The sequence below is a fragment of the Ixodes scapularis genome, unplaced genomic scaffold (genome assembly GCF_016920785.2).
Source record: "Ixodes scapularis isolate PalLabHiFi unplaced genomic scaffold, ASM1692078v2 PGA_scaffold7__128_contigs__length_106722199, whole genome shotgun sequence".
Lineage (NCBI taxonomy): Eukaryota > Metazoa > Arthropoda > Arachnida > Ixodida > Ixodidae > Ixodes > Ixodes scapularis.
Window position 1 is genome coordinate 90,997,158 of NW_024609882.1, and position 20,150 is coordinate 91,017,307.

General features: G+C 40.9%; 1 protein-coding gene across 1 annotated transcript in view; it reads right to left on the bottom strand.

The window, feature by feature from the left end:
- The window catches only part of LOC115330430 (lysosomal alpha-glucosidase-like), a 67,233-nt gene that overhangs the window by 33,144 nt on the left and 13,939 nt on the right, over nucleotides 1-20,150 (bottom strand). Inside the window, exons 3-10 of the mRNA XM_040211015.2 lie at nucleotides 19,737-20,056; nucleotides 15,204-15,352; nucleotides 12,496-12,508; nucleotides 12,308-12,439; nucleotides 10,547-10,657; nucleotides 4,976-5,092; nucleotides 3,200-3,399; nucleotides 162-295 (exon numbers count right to left, since the gene is read on the bottom strand). Coding sequence (XP_040066949.1) covers nucleotides 162-295; nucleotides 3,200-3,399; nucleotides 4,976-5,092; nucleotides 10,547-10,657; nucleotides 12,308-12,439; nucleotides 12,496-12,508; nucleotides 15,204-15,352; nucleotides 19,737-20,056 — 1,176 coding nt within the window. The remainder of the gene's footprint in view (nucleotides 1-161; nucleotides 296-3,199; nucleotides 3,400-4,975; nucleotides 5,093-10,546; nucleotides 10,658-12,307; nucleotides 12,440-12,495; nucleotides 12,509-15,203; nucleotides 15,353-19,736; nucleotides 20,057-20,150) is intronic.

Sequence of the window (20,150 nt, forward strand, 5' to 3'; positions counted from 1 at the left end):
GTCAAAATGAACTAGACGTAGCTGCAAACGAATTCTGTCCCTACTAATTTTCCGAGTGTAAACTTCCCCTAAAAGCAGAAATTCGGGCAAAGCGACCAGTATAAAGTAAACAAACTTGCGATACGGTATCAGGCACACCAAACTTGCGGCATCTTACGTACTTGGTATGCTTAGTCGGATGTCCTCCCAGGAAGAAGCAATGTCCCCTGACCAGTGTCCCGACCAGGCGGCTTGTCCCGGTGACGTCGCTCGAGAGATGATGAACGGTCGTTTTCGTCGGATGGATGCCAAGGCTCTTGAGAACATAAATACCAATACAAATGAATCAATACCAGATTCCAGTCGCTTGGTAGGATTGCCCTCATAAAATTAATATTGAGCCACGTCAACCATACTCTTCACATGTATAATATTCGTCTAGTTCCAACTTTTTAGTATATAATCAAGAAACAATTATAAACAATTGGTTTTCCGACACGCCTATAGTTTTGGAACCCAGACGACAAGAAGGTATAATGAAAGTATCTAAGGTAAAAAAGAAGGGCTAATTTTAGCCTTGAGCGCATCTGGTAATTTAATAGGCCTTTTGCAAAAATCCCTAAATCCCGAGCGCGCCGCGCGGCGAATAATGGGAGTCGTCGGTACGCCCCTTCTCTCGCTACCACGTGACCACGTGGCATACGTGAGCAGGCGCAGGTTACCACGGTAACAACTTTTGAGCAGCCTTGTCGGGCGAGCGACGAGCCAACGGCTGCCCCTTTCCTTCCTCATCGCTCTCCTTTCTACCGGCTCTGTCGTCTGCTGCGCCAACGCTTTGTCGAACCTGGTGGAAATCTGCCACGGTTGCGGTGCAAAACAAGTTGATTCGGGGACACTTCAATACGTGAAGGTAAGTTACGATGAATAACGTTTTGAAATAAGTTCACCTGTCGCGATGCCTTTACGCTGCCACAGATACGGTACGCCGTCAACGACGTACGACTCGGCGGATGGGCGGGATGGCGGATGGCTGCAACAGCTGCTGGCGGTAACTGCCGGGGCACGCGCGCAGTCGCGGAGGCGCAACGGGAAAGCCCGTGATCTGTACCGAGGGTTCCAAAGATTCCCTGCCGTCGTGGAGCTCTACGTTTTGCAAAGGGTCTATTCATCACAGGACGTCTACCACCGTCAGTCGGTCACCTATTTTTTTAGAACATAACACTAAGACATCACTTCATTAAAATTAATATTAGTTTATACGCATGACCACCATATTCTTATCGCCTAGTGACAAACCAGTTAAATATATATTCGCTATCAAATATGGTAACAATATGATATGTGTTTAAGATTCGAGTTGACACATCTCGTCAAGCGATACCTAACTGTGCACTTTGGCATACAGAACATCTGCTAAATAACCTAAACGCCCCGGCCGGCCCTCACTATAGGAATCACAGGAATGGTGCTGTTTCGTATACCTAGCTATCGGTAATTTTTACCAATTCGATGGCTGCCCAGTTTTGAGTGCAATCTCGAGTCACCCTGAACAAGCGCCGTGTGGAGGCAAAGGACCTGACATATTACTTTTACAATTTCTCGTCAATGTCACCGCTTTTCACACTGTGCATGCGATCCACCCTTCAGCCTGGCTGAACTGCGGAAATCTCTTTTAATATTATCATTTTCGTGCAGATTCAAAAATGCTGATATTAAGTTACAAACGCTAAAAATGCTATAACAAGCACCTCTGACTCTGACTTAAATCCTGGTTTTGATTGTAGTCAATTTTCGGCTTTTTAAGCAATTGATCTTAAAAAAAAGCAATCACGAGAATGATACTAACGTGAGAGATTTATGCAGCGTAGCCAGGTTGTAAGGTGGATTGCAAGTACAGTATTCAAAACGCTGCACATTGACGATAAATTTTAAGAGGGATATGACAGGTCCTTGAACTCTACACGACGCTTGTTCAGGGTGGCTTGGATTTCACTCAAAAGTGTCTACAAGTTGGTCAAAACTATCAAACAATAATGAGGAGAAGAACCACCGTTCCCATAATTACTCGAGGGCCACTTGATTGCATACGCAAGAAGCATTGTAACTATTTCTGCATTTTCCAATATAGACACTGTAATATTGAATATACTGAAACTTCAGCAACTTGCACACCAATCTGTTTAGCAAGCTACGTTCCATGGACGTAAGTACCTGATCATCCTGCAAGAGTCGTAAGAATCCGTTTGCATATTGTACCATTTTTTGTATTTTTTTAGTCTTCTTTATTGCCACCTTTGCTGTATCTGTCATTTCAGACGATTTCTAAACCGATGCTTATGAACCTTATTCTTTCATCCGTAATAAACGAGCGGGATGCATTTACCTTGTGCTAAGACGCCCTGCGCACTACGTTTACCCCTGTTCTAATCGTCCGCATATAACCCTGGGCTAAATCAAATAACCGTAAACATGTTTATGCTATTTTACCTCCTGTACGGCGGTTCTGCAGCGGAGAGGCAACAAATTAAGCTGGAGACATTTCTTTTTAGTCGCTATATACCAGAGTCTGCATAATCTCTAATTGGTCATGCTGTGCTTGGCCAAGAATATTGGACTAGAAACTTTTCACCGATGTCGCCTTCTGAATTTCTGCCAGGCGAAATCTATATTAACTGTGGTATTAAAGTGAAAAACTTAGTAACACACCTCCAAGATAAAGAAAGAGGAACCAAAGCCTCAGATTCTGGACTGTTTCATGATGGTTGCAAAGTTCTGTAATTGCTGCCGGTCTTCAAAACCACACGAGGCATTGAAATTGTGACCATTTCGAGCTTGATAATAACACTATTTTTGAACCAACTTTTCGAAAGAACAGTGTCACCTAGAGTTTCGAATAAAACTTTATGAATATTACCATCGGAAGGACGAATGGTATCATGGAAGTAAGGTAAGGAAAATATTGCGCACATACCAATTACTGGCGATCTTCATTAAAGTAAAAAAAAAATAATTTGTGTTTGCATTGCATCCCACGAAGGCATGCATGCAGGCATTTGCAAGAATATACTACAAATCACAAAATTCGCTATGATCTGTATCGACTAATCATAGGATTTCCAAGCATGTGTGGTATAGGTTACAGTAGACATCCGTGAAAAAGGCATAAAAATAGGAAAAGGCCTAAAACGCAACCCAAAAAGTGATTAGGATCTCTACCTACTTGTAAGTTGCCTTGGCTTCAAAATGTGAGTAGATGTTGTGCACGAAGTAATGGGGTGCGATGTGGTGGCGGTCGCTCATGCAGAGAGTCCTGGTGTAGAGCGGTTCTCCGCCAGGAACGTACGGGGGATGATCGAGCCTGTCCGCTGTCGGACAACCGTCCGCATGACCGTTGTAGAAGTTGGACGGCTCGTTCATGTCCTACAATTAGGGCCAATATAACCTCCATTAAAGCTGTATGTTCTACAAAATGGCATTTATATTTTTACTTTGAGATATTCGGACACCTCAAAACTAACAATTAGGCAATCGTAATAAAAGCAAAACAAAAATGTAATCATTAAAATAAGTATTGTACGCATCATGTCGTTTTTTTCACAAAAACATTTTTTTTCATAGGCTTTTGTAATCGTTTGTGCCGAGCAGATGAGCACATAGAAAGTTCCTTTCCCAGCTCTATTTCTACACTTCATAGCCGTATTTAGCTTCTTTTCGGGCATTAACAATGGTTAGGGAGAGTGGCTTAAAATACATCACAATTTAACTCCTGCCTTAATATAATCAGTTCACACTTTCTCCGCAATTATAAGGAGTTAATGAACATTTGACAGATGGATTCTCCTGATGTAATGCAACCATCAAAGATATATCTCAAGTGCCACCCATACTATTTCAGTAAAACGATTCTTGTGGTATACGTTGACAGCATGAATCAGACTCATTTATTTACTGTTTAATAGTCCTCCTTGCTATTAACAATCATGATAACAAAATTATTAACAAATCGTAGTTCACGTAATCTGCCAAGATTATGCTAACGCGTTGAATTTCTTTGCACCCTCTGCTTCTTTCGAATCGATGATTCGCAAACATAAATATTCTGTTCTAATAAATTGCCGCATAAAAATAACCTCCCAAATAATCTTGCATTCAATTGAACTGAGGCGCGATAAGAGAGATTATTTGTCCTCTTATCTTCCACTATTCGAGATTCTCAAAATTCATTATATTGAAGAAAGTCTAGTAAATTTCTCACACCATATCCCAAACTTCGGTGGACAACAGAGTCTCGGTGCATGAACTAACACGATAATTTCAACTGAACAGCAAATATCGCAATGTTCCCCGGTAATAATATCGATGACAGTCAAATAATATATAGAGGTTTTAATTAAAATTTTGGACGGATATAGTTTTGATTCCATGGCACTAATCATTTTTTTTTCGTTTGCATTGAAGCTTATGTGTTACATCCGTAAAATTGCCAATTTGTGCATTTCTTGACGAAATATCGTAGTGTTTTCGAGCACTGTAATTTCGAGCCCTGTAAAGAATGTTCATGTTTCCTTTAAAGCTTTTTTATCCCACGGATTCTCCCAGAAAGTTGACCATGTATTAACAAGATAAAGAAATGTGGATGAGTCTAAGGAACTAGGGCCAATAAATAAGCTCCTCTTCAGGGAAATGGCACTTCAGATAGTGCGTTGCTTGACGTCATTGTTTGCAGTTAGTTATCTGAAGTTTCATTTAAGTTCGGAAAACAAAAACGCTTTTTTGTCTTTTAGCAATGTTAAAACAGTCATCAAAACCAAAAAAAAAAGCGATCTCTGAGCCTCTTGACACCATTTCTAACGCTCTAAAATTCGCATTTTTAATAGTAGTAACCATCGACGATTGCGCCTACTGTGCACCAGGGACAAAATTGACTGCGCCAACAAGGTAATCTTACTAAGAAGTGGTTCCGGTGGCTCCAAAAAGAATGAATCAGCCAACTCACAATCCATGCTCCGTCGAAAGGAACGACGTTATGGAAGTTTTTGAACTGCTGAGCCCAGTACTCCTCGGCCTTTGGGTGTGTGAAATCTGGAAACACGCTACTCTTGTCGTTCCACACCTGCAGCGGTCCATAGAAACAAGGCACATCGATCAATGGGTTTTTCTTCACAAGGTAACACTATTTTTGGGTCATTTCAGCTTCAAACTTCTGAAATATGAGCTTGCCGCCTGCATAACTAAGGCCTAACGTTTAAACCAAGAATAATTCAAGTGCACGCAGAGATAATGTAATAACAAACATTTTCAGATCTCCTTGATATCACATTAAAACTTTTATAATAAATTGGTGGTTTCAAGACGCCATCTTAAACGCAATACATATTATTTCATTTTTTAATACACTTCTCTCTGTACCCACATAATAAAATAAGACTTGTGCGTGTGACGCGGCAGGTAACTAGCAACCATATTTGTTTTAATTTCAACACATATTATGAGCTTAATCAAACAGATTGAAAAAAGAAGCGGATAACACACTGACACACAATAACAGGTGGAACGGGTTTCTATTAGGTACACACTGCTATTTACTGATACACTCACTGCGTTGTTTTAATGGTGAATAAAATTCATACCATGGTTACGGCCGTACGTAGGTAAAGTTCCTTATTAAATGTCAGTTGTTTTAATGTCTTTGTTTATTGGTCCATCGTCTTGCAATTTCTTTTTTTAATTTCGTGCGGGTATTGGCGATCGGTCAATTCAGGTAATTGGTTAAAACGTTTTGGCAGCTAATATTTTGTTGTAGCCTCTCCACACTTTGTCTTTATTAATGATTCAAAATATTTCTTATTTGGCCTAATTCTTCTTTCTTTAGCAGTTTCTATTTTGTGGTAACTGCTTGAAAATAATTTTGTAATTCTATCGTATTTTAATTGATCACTGAAGTGAAATAACCTAGTTCTTTATGTATATCATCTATTGGATCGTTTTCTTTTTTTGATTTTGCAACCAACTCTTCTGAATTCTTTGAATTCTGAATTTCTGAATTTTCATTTCTTGGAGAGTTTCAACTTTTATTTGGACGTTTTGGCACAGTGCTCGTAAACAGTTATTCAATATTGTATTACAGATTTTCATAATGAGTCATAAAATCATTTTATGTACACAATGGGGGCCCATCTCTTGGATGTGAAACTATTAGTATTTGATTGTTTTTGTTGCTATGTTTCTGTACGTTGTGCTGCTGACTGTACAGGGGGATGGAGCCCTGTCAGGCGATTTAAATCGCCCTTTGCCCCATCCTCCTAGACACTTGTCTGAATAAAGAATATTATTATTATAAGCCATCAATGTCCTAAATTTTATCCGTACTTGCTCTATGTAAGAGTACCGTTTTAGATTTTGGTTCACTTACACGTCAAGGTATTTTACATTTTTTAGCATATTGAACAGCTTGGGATGAACAGTTATTGCAATTTTTATCATGTATTTTGGTGGGTAATTAAGTTAAAAGTATTTTTCTAGGGTCTCTAAGCACATTATTTAAGTTTTGGAAGTATTTACGATAACCTGATCTTTACAGTGCCATTCAGAAATTTGGTGAATGCCTTCCTTTACTTCTCCAACGGCGACTTCATAACTTTTACGGGCGTATACAAGGATGGGCAAAATACATGCAAATATGTATCGAAATAAAATGACAAAATACTTCATCAAAAATGTATTTAATTACAAATCTAATTACATTTTCAAAAAAAGCATTTAAGTACAAGATACAAATACAACCAAATGTATTTAGTCTCCTTCAAATACTTTTCCAAATACATTCCTCAAAATTTGCGTCAGCGACTTCAGGGCACCTGCAACGGGTTTCTGGGTAACTGACTCATTTTAATTTTGCATCGCACACTCGGGAGTTAGTGTGCGATGCTTTAATGACGTAATAGAAATATAATCACAAAAAAATGTAATCAGCTTGGATGTAATGGGTGAAAAAAGTACAGAGCTTCAAGCATCAGATTTTTCTGTCGATTACATTTTGGTATAGACCAACAAAGAACCGAGACGTCCAAAACGCGCAGCACTAGCTAGAGAATTTTTTTATCGTTGTAGCTCGCACCACTTCGAAAATTTGGACGACCCGCGCATTTAGAATGTCCGAGGGAAAAATATGGATGGAAAGCAGACTGTAAAGCATCACAAGTTGTCACAGGCACTTACTTAGGCAGTCTGCCTGTGAACGTCGATTTTGTCGCTATTCTTGCCCTGGACTAGCTCTGTCATCACAAAGCCACTAAACGCTTGTGCTTGATTGAGAGACAGAGCATTCGGTGCAGAGCGTAGTTTTCTTCCTGCTCTGGACAGTGACAATAAATTTGAGCGATGTATTTTTGCCCACAAAATTGTATTTAAATACAATTGTATTTGAAATACCCACGTTTTAGTATTTAAATACACACGTCAAATACATCACCCAATTTGTATTTAAATACAAATGCAAAATACACAAAGTATTTGAAATATGTATTTCAAATACTTGTATTTGAAATACTGCCCCTCCCTGTGCGTATACAATTACTGTGTCATCTGCAAACTGGAATTGTTTGCTTGCTAGTTTTACCTGAGCAATCTCATTGACATATGAATTAAAACGTAGAGGGCCCAGAACTGTACCTTGATGTACTCCTTGTTTTACCCTAATTACTTTAAAATATTGAACTCCTATTAGCTATAGATTATATCTGTGTAGAAGATAATTTTCTAACAAGTCATGTACGTTTCCCCGAATCCCTAAGCTGTACAGTCGACCTGATGAAATAGAGTAATTTGTAGTTTTGAACTCCCGTGTAAAATCTTCAAAAACAGCTAACACATATTTTGTACAGTGAAGGTTTTCGTATACATAATCAAAACAACCCTGCAGAAAAAGTGAAGTTCCCATTTCCTTTGTGAAACCATATCGCGTGTCAATTATGATATTATATCTCGCGATAACACTCCCAAGTATGTTATTGATGTATTTTTACATTATATAATTAACTACCAAGAGTATACAAACTTGTCTATAATCAAGAAATTTATATTTTTTGCCCTTCTTGTATATTGGGCGAAAAATAGTCTTATATATTTAGAAATGATATCACTTGATAATGTGCCGATTTAGAGCCTAATGATAGCTGAATCAAACCTGTTTTCATAATGTGGATGTGGCATTTAAGGTACCTTGCCTTTATTTGGTCGTCTCCCACAGGTTCATTGGTTGCATTTTTTTATGCAATATCGTTTATTTTTTGTCAGTCTCCGTGACCCGTAATAAACAAAATGTAGTTATCTCAATCAATTTTTGAACCGCAGGGATTGGAATTATGGTAAATTATGACTATACTGATGTCCAGAGGAGCACATAATTATACTTATTTTTATAATTTTGTAAGGGTTTATCGCAGCAAATACCTTTACTGAATTGATCAAGTGCTTAAAATAAGAATATCTAATTGAACAAGAATACCAGCTGGGATCAGAGCAATCTATTTTTGTAGAAAGTCAAAAGTATAGATTAAAGAACTTTAAAAAAAATAATCGGCAACCACCTTTGCTTTTAACATCCTACAATGCATGAAATGAAGTGTGTAAGTAATCAATTCAATTTATTCAGAAGATCATACTATACAATTTTGTATAGTAAAAGTCACGTCACATCTTATCGCGAGACGTTAATTTTTCCGATAAATATAGCAGGGAAACTACATTGGCCTGCAGTTCACTTGACGTCAGATTACAAGATATCCACTCCCCCCACCCCCAATTTAGCAGAAAAAATGAATTGGCGTATAAGTAACGTGACGCCATGTCACGTGACATCAATCTTCCCGCCAAATTTAGCGGGAAAATTGAATTCGAGTATTGATCATGGGAACTCCATCTTTCCTCTAAACTTAGCGGGGAAACAGAGTTGGTGTATAGTTGATTTGACGTTAAAGTTTCCGCCAAGTTTAATGGGTGAACTGGTCTGTATGTCCCGTGACATCAGGTCAGGTGACATCGAATTTCTCGTTAAATTTAGTGGGGAAACCCAATTTGTGTAGAGGTCACGTGACATCAATTTCCCCGGTAACTTTCACGAGATATGAACGGACAAACGGACGGACGGACACAACTTTGGGATTGGACGTAGCGTTCAAAAGCATTTTATGCTTTAAAATAAAGACTACAAAGGAACTTCTATTATGGGGACTATAGCCCTGCTCTGTTCATAGAGCGCTTCAAGTTACGCGTGCATGTTATCTAAACTAAAGGGGTTGTCTTCAAAAGCAATTTTAACGCTATAGCGTTTAGGACCTCGTCTCCCAGAAAATCCGGCGCCGGCGTCGGATTTTCTGGGAGACGTGCAGCCGCGTGTGACGTCACACGCGGCTGCACGTTTTGCATTTCGAAATCAACCCGCTAAACTTGGCGGGAAAATTTCCCCTTCAAATTTATCAAAAAACTTTAACGCCATGTTTAGCGGAAAATTTTCCCGTCAAATCTTGGCGAAAAATACATTCTTCCAGATTTAGCGAAAATGGTTCCGACAGATTTAGCAGATCAATAAGGTTATGACATCACTACCACGTGTGACGTCACGTGACACGTGACGCTACCGGCTAGACCACGTGAACACTATGATTGCACGGCAGAGCAACGAGCACACGTCTGTATCAGAAGGCTTTGCAAACAAAACCGATCACGCTATCGCATTCCACTCTTAAAGGCCAAGCTTAAGCGTTCCCAAAGTTTTTATGTTCACGTTTTTGTTGCTCTGCGGCTGTGTTAAGTGCTTTCTGCCCCTGGCAGACGGCGTATTAAAGGTTCTTTTCACTAAGCTCCTTTAAAAAATCTACCAAGCAGCATGCGATGTTGAGTGCGCAAGTGGTACCCTATACGGCGCGCGGTTGTTCGCCGATTTTATAAACGAGCTTGTTTTATAGGCCCTTAAAATGTCCGTCTGACAGGGATATTATATTTACAGCACTATGAACCAAAAGGTTGGTTCCAGAAAACAGCTTTTTTTTCCCGGTAAACCACGTTCCGGGATATTGAGAATGAGTGTCCGCCACTTTAGCGATTTGCATAGAGGCAGATGCTTAGTTATTGGCGCCGTGTTTGGTGTTGTTGGACGACGAAAGCATGGCGAATGGCTCCGCCGACAAAATAAATCAGAAATTAATATAGTGGGCGTATTTTGGTTGCATAAATTTAAGTTTATTACTATTTGTTTCCTTTAGGAATCGCGCGGTCGGCATCTACTGGAGCCATTATGGCCGCCAACAGGTCCTTTTCGATCGCCAACCCATACGCTGTACGAATAAAGACAGGTACGTACCTAAAACCGAGTATCAGACGATGCTCCTTCGTGCCGCTGACTACTCCGGCAGATGCAGTCAATATCATGATACTAAAATACTCGACCGAGATAGAAAACGCCACCTCCGCGCATGAACAGATAACGTTCATCAACATCGTGTCCGGCGAGATTCCGAGCAGGAAGTGAGTCACGTGAAACCCCCCAACGGCTATTTTCGTTACTGACCTTGGCATAGACCACGCCTCCGGACATGTTTTTCACGAAGATGTCCATTTCCATGCCCTGGTCGTAAGGGGGGTACGTTCCGGGCGGCTCAGAACCACTCACAGCAGGATCCTGAAGGAAGCGTTACGGTTACTGGGTGTTTTTGGATTTCAACGTTGTTTCCCAGAAACGGCGCTACAAGTATTCCTATATTGAAATTACAAAACTTTAGTTAGGCCTAATATTCTTCATACTTTTACGACATCGAAGCTCGAGGAGCGTATCCACTCTGAGCTCCATTTCAACTCTGTTATATATTTGTTGAGCAACAAATGGGTGTTAAATATACGAAACTTTTCGTTATATTTTCTTCTTGGCCAGAACTTAAAAAAAGACCCCTAAGTCCCGCCGCAGCTGGCGCTTTAATCGTGTGCAGCCAATCAAGCAGTGCTAAAAGTGCATCGTCACGGCATTTAACATATGTGTGGGTTTGCAATCGGCAACTAAACCAATCACGCACAGTGATTGCCCATTGATTCTTCGCTTTTTGCTGTGGATGATTGGTTTAGCAAGGTGAACTCCAACCCACAAAGAACAAAAAAAAAAAAAAATAGCGTCTTGACAATGCACTTCTACCGAGGACTGATTTGCTCCATCCAATCATAGCCACACGAACACAAAGCAGCGAGCTGTACCATGTGAACCCTACCTCGAACTGGTGGCGGTGTAATTACAATGAAAATTAAAACACATTCGCAGCCGACCAGCATGTTGAGAGATTACCAACGTTTTGGTAGCGACGGTGTTTGCTGTATCGAATTCGCTCGCTGGAATACCACCTCGGTTTGTTCAGAGCCGATTGCGTGGACCCCTCTAGCAGACGCTGAAACTGCTTGCGTATGCTTTTGCGTCCCGCTGTACTAAATGTGTTCTTTTGACATGCTCCTAGGCATTCGACTGAGAGCTCGTGTTCATTTACATTATTTTATAACTCTCCATTGTTGCGTTATTTAAAACATAACGAAAAAAAAATTTACCTGAAATACTCATGTAGAAGTAGCCGCGCATTAATCAACCGATTTCTGACAGGTAGCTGCTTTTTTTTTTACTTTTTGCAACATCTTATTTATGAAAAGGCAGTGCAGAACATCGGTTTCTGTAGTTAGCTCTCTTCTATTAATCAATTAATAGCCGTCCTTTAAGAATCTGTAGGTTTCGTTTATTTTTATGTAGATTAATAAGTTTCTTGGCTATTTACGTCTTCTTCTAACAAGGCGTTGTTAAAGTTTGCAACGTGCAGGGCGCGACATTGTTAGCGCTAACAGGACATCGGTGCTTAATTTGCATCTTTCTCGGAGCACATACAGACGGGCACTAAACTTTACGACTTAGATTTCTGCCCTCGGCCTCTAAAACTCGTGAAACCCAAAGTTGAAGCCGAAGTTGACGGAGCGCACCGATTGCCTGTCACGACAATTAATTCTCGCTTTCTTCGCCGACTGGACTCCTCGAAAGCTAGGCTCCACCCTTGTGTTTGACGATTTTAGTGCCATTGAAAGAGAATTAAGCGCAACAGAGGGTATTTTTATATGAAATGTGTAATTTCAAGTGAAAAAGAGAAAAATGATGGCGGGTGCTTGTTTTGAATAACAAGTACACCGTGTACATAGGGAAATATACTTTTCGAGTCCAGGCCGATCGCAACGTCAAGTTTTATATATATATATATATATATATATATATAATCTTTTTTCCACGCATGTTTCACTTTCCACCACTAACCACAATTACGACGTAGTGGCGGCAACCAGCGTGCAGATCATTCACGAAGTCTGGGAGGCTGTTGAACCTTTCGTCGTCGTAGGTGAAGTCGTTCTGCCGTACCATGTAATCAATGTCGTTCCACTGCGTGTCCTGGAAATCAAGAAACATATTCCAAGATACTTGATTTCAATCCCCCACAATTTTACCGGTAGACCACAACTGGGTATGGTTTATCTCTGACATATCAAAATAAAACACGAAATTATCAAAAGCTTATCCTTCTTACAACGGTTAAACCAGCTGAACTACGAAATTAGGGAGAAAGGAGTAAAGACAGGTGATCGCTGGACTACCAACTATTTAATAAAAATTCTTCGTTTTCCTCTCTTTGTCTACTGGCGTTGTGGCTACCTTCTCTTCTTTCTACTTGATTTTTCTGTTCCATCTCGGATACTGGTTTTCCGGAGGAATCTTTTTTCGCTTTCCTGTAGCACAATAGATGGTGTACTAACGCAATTTTCTTCTTTATCTTCTATGGCCAAGGCCTCAAGTATTTCACGGGCGAGCTGGTCTTTGTGGTGAGCTAGTATGGTACCCAGGTCGAGCTTGGCCTCGCACGTGCATGCTCGACAATGAGCGGCTAAATGCCCCGGCCCTGTTAGGACTCTTATGTTTGCTGCGTGCTCACGTGCTCGATCGTTCACGCACCTTCCCGTTTGTCCAATATACACACGTGGGCAACGAGAATCTCCAGCGAACGAGCGAATAACCCGAGCACTATGATATCGTTGCAGTGCCGATAAGAGAGGAAAAAACTTAAGGGGTGGGAAGCTCCCGAAGAAAGAAGCAGCCACGCTGAGAGTTCTGTATGCGCTGTGTTTCGGGTTGTATTATTTCCCTTGTCGCTGCTCACCTCCCAGAAGCCTACAACGCACTCATTCAACAAGGAGTAGTCATTTACTGAAGGCTATCGCCCCGCGTTGCAACTTAAAAAGCCTCTCGCGCATAGCCTGCTCAGGCCTTTTCCCAGTGGCGGAGTGCTGCTTGCGTGGCAAGTTGCACTCGGCTGCCTCGAGGAGCATATGAACAGAGACGACTAAAGATGCGGGAGACCTGGCCGGACGCTTTGGAGCTCCCAATTGACCACAGGGTCAAGGCTAAAAAAACAGTACTTAAAGATGCATTTTTCGGAAGCTTGAGTTTTTTCCTTATTCTAAAAAAGCGGAAATTTGAGATTTATTTTATTTTTCTAAGATTTTGCTAAAATTGGCTCGGAGGATATTTTGAGGAGTTTATTGATAAATTTCTGAAGCAGGAAATTTTATTTACAGTAAACTTTTGTTCTCATAATCGCCAAAATTATCGGTCAGTAACCGCCCCGCAGGACATTTTGTCTCGCTGAATAAATAAATCTTCATTTCAACAAGCAAAGACAGTTATTCTTTTTTTTTTTTTTTGAAGTAAGGTATCGTAAAACCACAAGGTCTCATCGAATAATAGCCTAAAAAAACTGGAGCGCATATTTTGCTTCTTGTTTTTTTTAATGCGGGGATCTTCGTACAGAAACCCGTTTAGAACTTGCATCTATTTAAGCCATTAACGAGCTAGCGACGAACTATGGAGATTGAATACACTGCGCAAAAGAATAAGCTTTGTATCCAAGGGCGATAATACCAAAAATTATGTTAGAAATCAAAAAAGCGCTTTGGTAATTGTGTTAAAAAATGTTGCAACCCTGCCGGCTGCTTCTTCAAATATTTCGTTGTTCAACCCATTCCTTGATTATAAGAATTTAGCAATTAATAAGTATCTCTCCGTACCGGACTTCTTGCGCACAGTTTTTATACAAGCTTTGCTACGGAATTGTCCGACACGCATGCATAACTATAAAGCTACAAAGGGTCAGTTGAACCTATATCATTGTAATGCCTCTGATGTAGCTCTGTATAGACGCCGGCCTAACTAAAGAACACCGAAAAGGTAATTATACTCGCTGAGCTTTTATAGAAACTGGACCAATCAGAGCCACACTACTCAGAACATAATTTGCGGCTCGAAATTTGTTATCTTTCCGCCCGTAAACAGCCGGTCGAGAAAGGGCTGGTTTCAGTCGCGCTCACCCTCTCTTCCGTGGTAACGTCGCGTTCAAACTATGTGCACTAAATACATTCAAAGTGGTGGCTCTTATAAAACAATTGTAATATTAAAAAGAACAAAGTTGAGCCATTTTCTTTGTGACCCCCAAAAACTGCAAATAAGCTATTGAAAAAAAAAATCGAAAAGTCTCAGGAAGTACATTTATACGTCATTCACAACGTGCCGCAGGCTGGACGAGGGAGTGCCGGCACAGGACGGGCCAACGTGGGGGACGCTAATTAGGAAATGTCATTCGTGGTGCCAGCAAATCGATCCTCAAGCGCAGAACGCCGAGCGGGAGGCATGTAAGTGCGAAACAATCACACTACACACCGTGCACGTAACTTCGTCGTCTGGTTCATACGCCAAAAACACGGAGAATTAAAAAAGAAATGACATCTGGTATTACGGCGTTTTTAGCCACGTGACTTCCGGCCATAAGCTTCCGTGCTCGTGTAATCGTTTCCGTTTCGAGAAGCTGAGCATTTTTTTATTAATAAAAACATACATCAGTCAGGTGTAGTGTATTAGTGTACTGTAGTGTATTAGACATTAAAAAAAAAATCTGGGGGTGGCACTGTTCCGTCAAGAAACGTGGAGAGGGGCCTATTTTAATCACCTCTCTTTCTGATTTCTTTTTGAGAACTCTTCTCAGCTAATGCCTCAATGGAATTTGCAGGGGAGCGATTACAGAATGCTCGGCACTCGCCAAGCACTGTGTTTATTAAGCACGGAATGACTACAGCACCAAAAACAATTATGCACATTGTGGCCTTACATGATAGTCTGAGAGTCTCCACGGCGCTGAACCACCAGCTTGCCGCTGCTTTTGCACAAACCGACGACGTACTGACGGTCGCCCGAGAAAGTTCGGAAGGGGATCATGGGCACGGGTGGAATGAATCGCCTGTGAAATGGATCCAGCACCTGCAACAAGCCATGCACCAATCTTTGATGAACCAAGAACGTAGGCACTGTTTGGTAATGTTCATGCAGCAATTTATTTCTTCAAATGTGACTGACTGTATTTCGTTGAATTTCCTGAAATCGTTTAATACACATTTATGCGTATCTTTCTTTTGGCAAGCTGAATACCCTTATTTCAAGTCTATATATTCGTTTGAGTCAATGCCGTTTCAACAAACCGAGCACAATTCATCATATTTCTGTTCTATGCATTCATACGTGCGCGCACACACACACGAACTCCGAGAGGAAGGCCACGCATTTATTGCGCTGAACATATTTAGATGATTATATCATCTGGACGAGATGATTACATATAGTGTGACCTTGCGCGTTTGACGAGTTCAGAATGGCCCCATCGTTTGTGCTTTACTTAATCTGAAACGTCGTGCATGGGCCCAATTTTAGGACACCGTCTCTATATCAGAGACCTTTCTACACAACTTTCAACCCCAGAGTGTTTACACATTAACAAGTAAGTCATCTTCGGTTACAAAAAAAAAAAAAAAAAAAATCACCATTATATATATGCTTTATTACATTATCAGCCTGCAAATATTTTAATTACAAAGATAGCTTAAAAAACCAACTTTTACGAATACGAAGTTATTAAACTATCGCCGCGAATACACACCTGCGCGTCCTAGAATTTTGTTCTGCGCCATGCCTGATTATTTAAATATATATTGAACATCAATATGGCTGACACACTATCACGGAATATTGCCAATCATTCAGAAATATTGATGTGAGTTGTGCACAAGCTACAAGAACAAAAATATTTCTTTCGCTTGTCTTTATATCTAGAATAGCCAGTACAATTTATTTTTGCTTTAAAGCAACTTAGTATATTGTGCTGCCACATGAAACCCGAGTGTTACACTAGCACCATTTTTTACTTTGTTTCATTCGAAGTACAAGAAGAGTGGAATTCATTCTGCGAGTATTACCGCTCACCTCTTTGTTTATGCGCTAGTTTAATATGTTGCTTAGGTACCAAGTGGATTAACTTATCACATGATTAAAGCAACTTTTGTATGAATTTAAACCTTCCACTCAAAGAACAGATTCTCGACTGTGCTGATTTCAATAAATCCAGGACAATACCTCGAATGCATTTTAACATTAATGAAGTTACCATTTTTTAGATGTGAGCGTTTTGCAAATAGACGTCTTCCAAAATTTGAAGTTGCCCATCGCGGCGAAATGACACGCGGTGCACCCCGGGAACTAGTTGGCCACTCAGTATCGGTTTCGACTGAGCAACTTCAGTTCGTGCTATCAAGCCGTAACCGAATGCGTTGCTTGCGTTTTCGATTCTCTGGCTTCCCACGTATGTATAATACTCTCATTCTTGAGCAATATATAAATGAAAGATCGGGGCAATTTTCATGCTTCCGACATGCCGCATATTGTGTGTGCGTATGCAAACGCAGAAGACGTGTCTTACCTCCCCTCACCCACCGATTGTAGCTTTGAGATCAATTACAATAATCCTGTCTAATACGTTAGAACAACAATTCATATTTGGTTGCTTTAAGCCCTACACATATTTTGTTTGCCAACGTCCGTGTTTTGCTACATGACTGGGCGAAAAACAAACCATATCCTCACAGGAGTCTCAACATTGAGCCCAGCGTTGACGCTCGAAGTTTTAAGGAAGCGAAATAAATTTGTCCTCTTTACTGCACAAAAAATACTATCAAGTCTTCCTGGTATCATCATATATTTCTTACTGAAATTGTATACTGATTAGAGATTACGCTTTCGCAAACGCTGAAATTGGCTAGCTACGACGGAGACCCAACAAGCGTTCCCAACTCATCGCCTAGCCTTTTGTGCGAGCTTTTACTGACGCCCAAGATCTGAACCGGAATGGTATGTCTGAAATCATTTCGGCATACTCAATCAGAAAGAAAGGAACCACATAACAAACCTTACAGTCATTAGCAACATTCAAGCGCGCTTTGAATCCTTTAGTTCGTTTCGCGCAGAGCCTAGTTTAACGCCCGTCTACATGCCGTCCGGCGAACGGCGCTACATTAATCAAGCAAGTGCTCGACCACTGTTTTCTTAAAAACGGGTTTGTATATGCGAATGTACCTATGTGACTACAAGGTAACTTTATGTGCATACGCGAAATTCAAGTAGTAGAATGCAAGCGGGCCGGGAGTTCATTCCTTGCAGTGCTGCGGGTCAGTACAGATCGGAGATAAAAAGTGTGTTCGATTTTAGCTTTCAATGGCGTCTCCGAGTTTTACCTCGAGTACTCAGGCGTATTAAAAAAAAAGAAACACTAATTGCAAAAAGGTAGTCTTCGTCAATGGACGCAGAAAAGAAGTAAACTTTTCGACCAGCAACACTTCACTCTAAAAAATTCCTGCGCCCACTTACCCGCAAGACGATCAAATAGCCAATCTCTCTAATCCACAAAATCAGCTCAGCGAATAATGAGGCCATACATCTGTTTTGACCTCAAATTAAGTCCAAGCTCTCGCATTGCGCAATGCAACCATGACGCTTTATATTGCGTAATGCCACAGCGCAGACTTCATTTTTATTTCTAAACGGATGTTCCGCCTCATCATTCGCTAGGCTGATTTAGTAGACCGCAGAGATTGACTTTTTGAGTGTTTGGCGGGTAAGTAGACGCGGAGGCATTTCTGAGAGTGTGATGTAAATGTGCGAGCTCGGTGTACACGTACTCAGCCTGTCCTCGTACACAAGCAAAATCCCCGAGCTTCGCAGCGTCGAGATTTCCAGCACAAGCTCGTCCACATACCTTGAAAAGCTAACAGAAGGGCTCGAGTACTGAAATGCAACAAGCATGTGTGAAGACAAACTTTTCGTATGGTTCGAGCTTGTGCTAAATCTCCGAGGGTGGGCCACTTAGGTAAGTTTTCAGAAACAAAACGATGCGTCCGGGACCAGAAAACACAAGATAACGGTTGTGAATAGATCAAGGTCTTTGTATGATCTCTTGCCGACGTGTCAGTCGAAACCGAAACCATGCTACTCTCTTCCCTGGTCATCTAGTTCCCAGAGTGTAACTCCCACAATGTTGCGTGCAGGGTTTTATGAAAGTAGTCTATTACATCTTATTCTGATATATTTCAAATCATATTTCCACAGTATCATGCATTCAAAATATATATGCCATATTCACCATACACTCGATTTATGCCTTGAAACAAAAACAAAAAAACACGCAAACTGTGTTTCAGAAAATACTTTTTTTGCAAGTCTGTTACAACATTTTTGTCGTCTTCAAAATTCTAAGTCCCACTAGGGAATACATCTGCGGCTTCTTGACATTAAGAAATAAATTGCCAAAAAAAAGTGAAGTGCGAATGCGAAAATAGTGTTTAACCGACAGAGAAAAACTTTATATTCATAAGAATGTAAAACATTTGTTTCAGAGACCTCCATCCACAAGTACATATGTTTAGCACCCTTAATTGAAGTTATACATGTTTTAGCCGTAAAATAGAGTACTCTTGCCTTGAAGCACCATTTATCCTCGAAGGATGTTAAAGGGGTTTGGAACGAGGGGCTACGGTGACATGAGGCGAACACCCTTTTTGAATGGTGTTCGCCATTCAAAATCATTTTCAGGGGGGGGGGGGAGGGGGGGGGGGGGCGGGTTAGTGGTTATTAAAAATACCTCTTGCGTGCATGAATGTTTTCCTCTCGGAGATACATTCCTTGACTATACATATAGTATTCATTACGAAAATTGCGGAGGAAAAAATTAGTATATTTGTAACCTTCGTAATTGCAGAGGTTTCGTTCAGATAAGGGTTTCTGAATTGTCGAGTATATGAGGTGGGGGAGCAGCCAACACGTTCTTTATTTGACTCTTGTGCGTTATTTAGTGAAACAAAATGTTAGCTGGGCTTCTTGGTTCATGACTGGAAATAAGCGCCAAAGGAGCGGGGACAGGTGAAGAAGTGTACGAAAACAAAAGGCGCTCACAGTGCGCTAAAAACTAAAATCACACAAGACGGGGGCCACTCGCGAACCAAAGCAAACGCCCTGTTGTTGTTCAGTTCTTTACTTGTCCCCGTTCCTTTGGCGCATATTTCCAGTCGTGATTTACTGTTTGTGTACTGGTATTTTCTGTTTATGTGAGCACTGAATATAGTTGTAGTTGCTTGTAAACTGGTATCTTGTGAAAGACATCGTTGGACGCTGCTAAAACCGCCAGCATCCTATTTTAGGGTGTTCGCCTGCAGTCTAAGGTATTGGTGTAACACTCTTAGAGACATAACCTTTCAAGAAGTTAATTTAGACCCCTAATGATGTAAAACGTTTTAGTAGGAACGAGTGAATATTCGGAGATTACCCTGATTCTGAGTGTGTCCTGGTCGTAGAAGAGAATCTCTACGTGCGCAAATGGCACGTCCACGTCGATTCCCGATGGCGTTCGACGCACGAGCATAACATCGATCCTGTCGTCGGAAATCTCCGCATTCTCGACGTAGTAGCCAGTGTAATTTATCGGGAAGTAGCAGTACGGGATATCGAGCTTCCTTTCACCGGGAATTTCGTCCAGTCTTCCCCAGCAGCACCCGCGAGAAAGACAGCCAGCTTCGTTGGATCCGGGTTCTGGATGACAGTCGAAGCGCTCCGAAAGCTTCCCCACTTGGCACTGTGCAGTGTCTCCTGCAATTATATGATCATTCTATAGCCATCGACAGACCGAGAAACGCAGTGTGTGCCATCTTTCGTGCATCTTATTACGCAACAGCCAATTAGA